Source organism: Cyprinodon variegatus, unplaced genomic scaffold (genome assembly GCF_000732505.1).
Source record: "Cyprinodon variegatus isolate N-32 unplaced genomic scaffold, C_variegatus-1.0 Scaffold1561, whole genome shotgun sequence".
NCBI lineage: Eukaryota > Metazoa > Chordata > Actinopteri > Cyprinodontiformes > Cyprinodontidae > Cyprinodon > Cyprinodon variegatus.
The window spans coordinates 124,213-126,045 of NW_015152014.1; the positions used below are offsets into that span (position 1 = coordinate 124,213).

The 1,833-nt window shown below is 44.2% G+C and overlaps 1 protein-coding gene across 1 annotated transcript in view; it reads left to right on the forward strand.

The window, feature by feature from the left end:
• The window catches only part of LOC107103911, a 4,006-nt gene extending 2,179 nt beyond the window's left edge, over positions 1 to 1,827 (forward strand). Inside the window, exon 2 of the mRNA XM_015403768.1 lies at positions 245 to 1,827. Coding sequence (XP_015259254.1) covers positions 245 to 1,731 — 1,487 coding nt within the window. The 3' untranslated portion in view covers positions 1,732 to 1,827. The remainder of the gene's footprint in view (positions 1 to 244) is intronic.
• Positions 1,828 to 1,833: the final 6 nt, after the last annotated feature.

Consider the following 1,833-nt stretch of genomic DNA (forward strand, 5'->3'; position numbering starts at 1 on the left):
TATATATATATATATATATATATATATATATATATATACACAGAATACAGAATGTGCAGCTATATACAATACAAAACATACAATATACTATATAAATATATAATATACTATACACAGTAGACTGTGTAACGAGTGAGTAAATGAGTACATTGTGATGAAATGTACCTTGGCCTTTTTGATAAAATGAGCAAAGATTTAATGGAAATAAAAGGGTAGAATGACTAACACCTGAGTTGTGTTTCAGGAACCAGGAATCAGCTGATGGATGCTGCTCTGGGATTTGGCCTGGGAGCTGTGGGAGGATGCATACTGGGTGCTACTGAAGAACCAGTGGATAGGATCGTGTCTGCAATGACTGCAAGTGGTCCACTGAAACCAGTAATGGAGGAAGCCAGGGCAATGGGTGCTCTGGGACTTGGAACTCTTATGGGAGCAACAGCACTAACAACAGCAATGACGTCAGTGATAGCTGGAGTTATTTTGGCAGCTGTTACAGCTTCACTGTTCGTGGCAACGAAGAACTGCAGCTCCTCTTATGCAGACTCTGTAGGCCTGTGGGCGTTAGCAGGGTTTGCTGGTATTCTTGGGACAACCCTCAGCGGAGCTACCTTTGGCAAAGTAATCGAATGGATAGTAAACACCTATGGCATGGTGGGACTTCTGTGGGCTCTAGGCCTGTTCACTGTTCTAAAACCACCCCTGAGTATTTTATTTCAGCTGGCCTGGAACAAAGGAGAGGCCTGTTGCATGCTTGGATCAGAAATCATATCCAGGGAGAGGGAAGATATTGAGATTACTGAGTTGCAGCAGAGAGAAAGGGTGGCTCTGCACATAGAGGAGAGGATCTTGTCAATAGAAAAGCAAGGCAATACAACAGATGACAAGATGAGATGGATTACAGAAAAAAGACAGAGAGAGGAGATAGAGAAGAGGAAAACTGAGAGTGAAGAAGCTGAAATGGAGCAAAAAACCATTAATGAATGGATCAACACTGTGCTAGTAAAACAAGTTGATTTCTTGGCTTTTTCTGGAATACCAATGGCAGTAGTGTCCATAGTTACATCAGTATTGGGATTGTTTGGTTATGGGAACCATCAGGTGGTGCTTTTAGTGCTTCTGGCTTTAGTTGCCCTCATTGCTTTTCTTCTAATGCAGGCCTCTGATTTTAAGTTCTGGATGTTGGTAGGCTGCATGGGAATGTTCGCAACCTTCATCATTGCCATGCTCACCCTACATGCTGAGCAGGTGGTTGTTACAACTGCTATGAAGATGAGGAAAGCAGGGCACACTCAGTCCAGAGAACTCATCAGTTCTGAAATGAACCTGCAGGCTTCCCTGGAGGCTATAAGCACTGCCTTTTTTGGAGCAAAACTCTGCCAGCTTGGTCTGGGGGCCACAGTGGGAGGGGCACTGGTTCGAAGAGCAGCTGGAGAGGTGAAGGTTATTGTAGGGCCAGCTGTAGTGGCAGGACTCTTACTCATTGGGATGGAGGTTTTTGCTACCTGGGGTGATGGAGGGATGGCGGGTGCCCTTCTAGGAGCGGTTGGGGCAGTGGGCGTGTCAGTTGGTGCAACAGCATCTGCAGCTACAAGATGGTCCTCATGGTCGGGAACTGTAGGAACCATTGGAGGGTTGATTCTAGGAGCATTAGCGATGGGAAAGATGCATGCTGTGAATATTGGCCTTCAGATTCCTGTGGCCTTTGTGTTTGCAATGTCTAATCCATTTTAACTAGTGCTAAATGTGTCATAAACGACTAAAGTACTGTACGAAAATACAAATCGCTACCTATTTCTAAATAACATATATTTGCAATGAACAAGAACCTTTTAT